We start from the raw sequence: 5,199 nt of genomic DNA, 5'->3' as shown, positions 1-5,199 counted from the left end.
CCCTCCTCGCGCCCCCGCGCGCGGCCCACACAGAGCTGGCGCTTTCCCGCCGCCTAGCAACCGCCGGCGCAGGGGCGGAGCCTCCGGAAGGCGGGGCTAGCGTTCGCTCGCCGCCTGAGGCGCCACGCGCTGCAGTTCAACAACGCGGTTTTCAGACCCCGGCTTCCGAGCTAAGCTTTGGCCGCACCGAATTGGCTGTACGGCCGTTACCCGCACGGCGGCCCATTTGCGGTCGGAAGAATCGGGCCCTAGCCGGCCGCCGTAGCCGCCTCTCTCTGTAGTGGGCGGGGCCAAGGCTGGGGTGACCCCGCCGGAGCTGCCGCTGCCAGCGACATGTTCAAGGTGAGAGAGTGGAGCCGGGTCACAGCTGTCACCGCCCCCTCCCGGCCGCCCGGAGCCCTCCCCGCGCTCTCGTGGGCCTCTCCGGAGACCAGGCCCGGCTCGTCCCGAGGTTTTTCCCGCCTCCGGGCCGGCTGCGTCCCGACCTCTCTGTTCATTCAGAGGTCCGCGTGGAGCGAGCGGCTGCCGGGTGGAGGCGTGAGACCCGGGGTGGCTGGGTGGGGCCTTTTGGGTTGTGTTCTCGTGAATAAAACACTTAAAAATTTAAAGTACCCCTCAAAGTATCCACCCTCTGGCTGGTCCCGTATTGCGTTCGTTAGGAAAGTTAGGCCACATCAGGGCACTGCGGGGTTCGGTTTCGGTTGCCTGACAAGGTCAGGTTTCAGAACCTGCTGTATGAATGGGGGAGGGTCACCTTTGGAGAAACTGCTGCAGGAAGTCGGAGAGGCTGGCCTGGGAAGGGCTGGGTGAGAAGGAGCAACTGGAACTTCTCTCCCCCTCCCAGCAAACGTTATATAGTATGAACAGATTGACTTCCTTTTTTCCATTTTATGAACTCGTGTCCTTTGAAAGAAGTTGACTTTTACAGTGAAGACTGTCTCAAAAATCTGCATTTTAATATGAAAGCTTTATTCTCCTTTAAAAAGAGAAAATCGTATTTGTATATCACGAAAAACATCACAGGCTATTAGAAAGGAGTCTACAAAATCGAGTCTTGAAGCAGTGCACCCATAAAATAGTGCTAATGAAATGTCAGAATTGTCCTATTTATTTGAATGTTTTATTGAGCTGCGATGTGCTTTGGGGGCATTAGGACAGTATACAATCAGACCATGGATTTGGCCTTACACTTGTGCCGTTGCCACTTTCCAGCTGTGTGACCTTGGGCAAGTCACTTGGCCTTTCTGTGCCTGATTTCCTATTGGTGAAATTGGGGAACTAGCTTCTACCTCGTAGGGTTGTTATAAGGAATAAATACATTAGGTGTGAAGCATTTGGAAGATGCCCTGGCACATAGAAGTGACATCTAAGTATTTGCTTTTATTTTGTTTTCAGGCAGCTCACAGTTTAGTTAGGACAACAGATCACAAAAGCATCTTGCGTTCATTTCATAAATTTGTGTTGAAACACGTACATGCTAGGAGTTTGGCTCAGTTTTAGGGTTGCAGCAACTAAGGATATGCTAGGATCAGTTTATATTGTTACTAATGTACTGTGGTAGTAAAAAGGAGAGTAGGATCTGTCTTACTAGGGGTTCTCAACCTGTGGATCTTGTTTCCTCAGAGGGTCTGTGGGTAGAATTCGGGGTTCCCTGAACTTTGATGGGAAAATAGAATCTTTTTCACTAATCTTCTGGTGAAGTTTAGCATTTCCTTCAGTTATGAATGTAGGTAACTGTTTCAGTTATCCATTTTTGGATACAACCACAATGATTTTTTATTTCTCACCACCTATAGGTTGGCTGGGCAGTTCTAAATTCAGCTGGTGGCTAGACTACAAGGTGGCCTTTCTCCTGTATCTGTGGGCCTGGGGCCCGTCAGTATGACTATCTTGGGCTTTCTCACATGGTTACTGGTTTCCAAGCAGGCTTGTCCTGAGGCATGAACACCTGCTTGCATCACATTTGCTGATGTCAAGACAAGTCACATGGCCAAGCCCAGAGTCAGTACGGTGGGGGACTACACAGAGCACAGATGTGAGGGCACAGAGTTCATTGGGAGCCATTCATTTAATAAGCTGCTACAGCAACACGCTACAGTGGTGTTAGCAGTACCTGTCACCAGTCGAAGTCAGTAGGACCAGTGCATGTCACACACATTGTCATATCACATTATAGTTGTTGCAGATCTCCAAATATCATTTATATTCTTCATTACATCAAAATTCTAGTAGTTATAAGACTCACTGTTATATCTTATTTAATGAGCTAATAAAGAAATACATTACTGTATCAGATTTTTGGTCTTACAAACAATTATACTGCACTGTAATTGGCATTTTACACAGTTAGAAGCATTTTTTGGAGAAGAGGTCCAAAGGGCTCATCAGGCTGCCGAAGAGGTCTATGGCGCAAAAGAGCAAGGAAGCCCTGGGGACTTCAGACGAGGCAAGTTTTGAGAGACAGGAGTTCCTCAACTGATTGAGTTGGGGAACAGCAACAGTGGTATTCCATTGGGAAAGTGCCACTAACTTAGTTCTGCTGTATCAAGGGAAAGATAAAGGGAGCTGAAATCGTTGAAACTTTTTTTTGAGTAGAAAAGCTCACAACAAACTTTGGTGGATACCAAAATGTAAGGAGGAGGAAGAGGGGAGGCCAGAAATTTTTGAAAAGCAACTTTTGATAAGTAGAAGCAGGGGCATAAGAATGATATTTAGAAAATGAAGAGAGGGAAGTTCAGGGATGTTAGTTCAGTTCAGTTCAGTCGCTCAGTTGTGTCCAACTCTTTGCCACCCCATGAACTGCAGCACGCCAGGCCTCCCTGTCCATCACCAACTCCTGGAGTCCACCCAAACCCATGTCCATTCAGTTGGTGATGCCATCCAACCATCTCATCCTCTGTCGTCCCCTTCTCCTGCCCTCAATCTTTCCCAGCATCAGGGTCTTTTCAAATGAGTCAGTTCTTCGCATCAGGTGGCCAAAGTCTTGGAGTTTCAGCTTCAACATCAGTCCTTCCAATGAACACCCAGGACTGATCTCCTTTAGGATGGACTGGTTGGATCTCCTTGCAGTCCAAGGACTCTCAAGAGTCTTCTCCAGCACCACAGTTCAAAAGCATCAATTCTTCAGTGCTCAGCCTTCTTTATAGTCCAACTCTCACATCCATACATGACCATGGGAAAAACCATAGCCTTGACTAGACAGACCTTTGTTGACAAAGTGATGTCTCTGCTTTTTAATATGCTATCTAGGTTGGTCATAACTTTCCTTCCAAGGAGTAGATGCTTTCAATTTGGGAAAACCGAATGGCATAAACAGTAAGGAAAATTATCTCACAAAATCCAGAGGAAGGGTGGATTCCAGTGGGTCAACAATGTCTTCACGGTCCCCATCTCTTTTCTTGACTTTCCGCAGTAAGGTTGGTTCCCCTTAAGTTTGCAAGATGACTGCTAGTAACACACACTTTCTCATCCGCTAGAGCAAGAGAGGACAAAACTTTAGGCTTGGATTACACTCTTCCTTCAATCTGATTGGATCAGCTTATGTCTGGTGTCTGCACCTTACCCAATAGCCAGTGCCAGGGGAATGGCATGACCTGATGGGCTTAGACAAAACAGAATCAGCTCAGGTTGGGGTCACTCTACCTTAATCACCTGGGAGAGAAATGAATCCATGAACACAATGGGACACTGGAAACTGGATGTGCAACAGCAATGTTTGTTACAGAAAGATGAGTTAGATGGGTTTGGAGAAGTGTTCACTGATTTGGGCAATTTAGTTGGAAGACTTTCATGATCTTTATACATGTAGGTTTACTGGTGGAAGTGAAAACTAGATTAATATGGGTTGGTGACTGAAAGATGAGTTAATGCAATTTAGAAGATTGACTGTCAAGGGAAGTAGGGAGAATATAGTAATTAGAGGGATGTGTTTGATCAAGATTTTAGAGTTGTTTTGTGGTTGTTGCAGTATTCAAGGTTTGGCAGTGTTTATGGCCTCAGGAAAATTCCATAGAGAAACCTGGCGGGCTACAGTCCATGATGTCGCAGAGAGTTGAACACGGCTGAGTGTGCATGCATGCAAACATACACACCCCATGGCCTTGGGAAGAATGTAGGGAAGCAACTTTTACAAAAGAGAATCCCTCAGCTTTGAAAAGGAGCAGAGATAGTCCCTTCCACTTGTGAGATGGAAGGGGAAGAAGGATGGCAGTGATGATAGACCACTGCTTCTCAACTAGATGGTATCACCTGCCTTGGGTATGTTTTAGAAACTTGGTTGGTTCTTCACATCTTTTTTGTTAAAAAATTTTGGGAGGGCATGCCATGTGACATGCAGGATCTTAGTTCCCCAAACAGGGATTTAACCTGTGCCCCCTGCAGTGGAAGCATGGAGTCCTAACCACTGGACTGTCAGGGACGTCCCTGTTCTTCACATCTTTTAGTTGTGTTGAACATTCATATGGTGAAATATAATGCTTATAAATCTTTCCTTTTCGTTCTCTATTGTGTTACCATCAAATCAATGTATTGGTCTCTTTTTTTGGACTTATATGTGTAGGGCTTCCCAGGTGGCACTAGTGGTAAAGAACTTGCCTGTTAATGCAGGAGACATAAGAGATGTGGGTTTGATCCCTGGGTTGGGAAGATTCCCTGAAGGAGGAAATGGCAACCCACTCCAGTATTCTTGCCTGGAGAACCCCATGGACAGAGGAGCCTGATGGGCTACAGTCCGTAGGGTTGCAAAGAGTTGGACATACTGAAGCGACTTAATACACAAAACACATATGTGTAGCTGGGTGATGAATTTTACTTCAAGATACTGGGTTGGCCAACAAATGTGAGTTTTTCTGCAAGCTGGTATGGGAAAACCCTGAATGAGCTTTTTGGCCAACCGAATAGCAGGAGTTACTTAGAAAATTATTTGTCATAAATGCCAGTGTTGGGACTTCCCTGGTGGTCCAGTGCTTAAGAATCTGCCTTGCAATGCAGAGGAAGTGGGTTCAATCCCTGGTTGGAGAACTAAGATCCCACATGCCTCAGAGGAATTAAGCCCGCACACCGCAACTGGAGAGTCCGTGGGCCAAAACGAAGATCCTGAGTGCTGCAACTAAGACCTCATGCAGAAGAATAAATATATAAATAAACAAATATTTTTTAAAATGGAGGTGTCAAATCTAGAAGTTAAGGACCAGTGCTCCT

General features: G+C 46.3%; 1 protein-coding gene across 1 annotated transcript in view; it reads left to right on the top strand.

Annotated features, from left to right (window-relative positions):
* The first annotated feature begins 131 nt into the window (after positions 1-131).
* The window catches only part of APOO (apolipoprotein O), a 54,857-nt gene continuing 49,789 nt past the window's right edge, over positions 132-5,199 (top strand). The window contains exon 1 of the mRNA XM_055393328.2: positions 132-342. Coding sequence (XP_055249303.1) covers positions 334-342 — 9 coding nt within the window. The 5' untranslated portion in view covers positions 132-333. The remainder of the gene's footprint in view (positions 343-5,199) is intronic.

This window comes from Moschus berezovskii, chromosome Y (genome assembly GCF_049115385.1).
Source record: "Moschus berezovskii isolate FMDL1 chromosome Y, NW_MosBer_1.0, whole genome shotgun sequence".
NCBI lineage: Eukaryota > Metazoa > Chordata > Mammalia > Artiodactyla > Moschidae > Moschus > Moschus berezovskii.
This window is presented reverse-complemented; position numbering and strand designations above follow the sequence as displayed.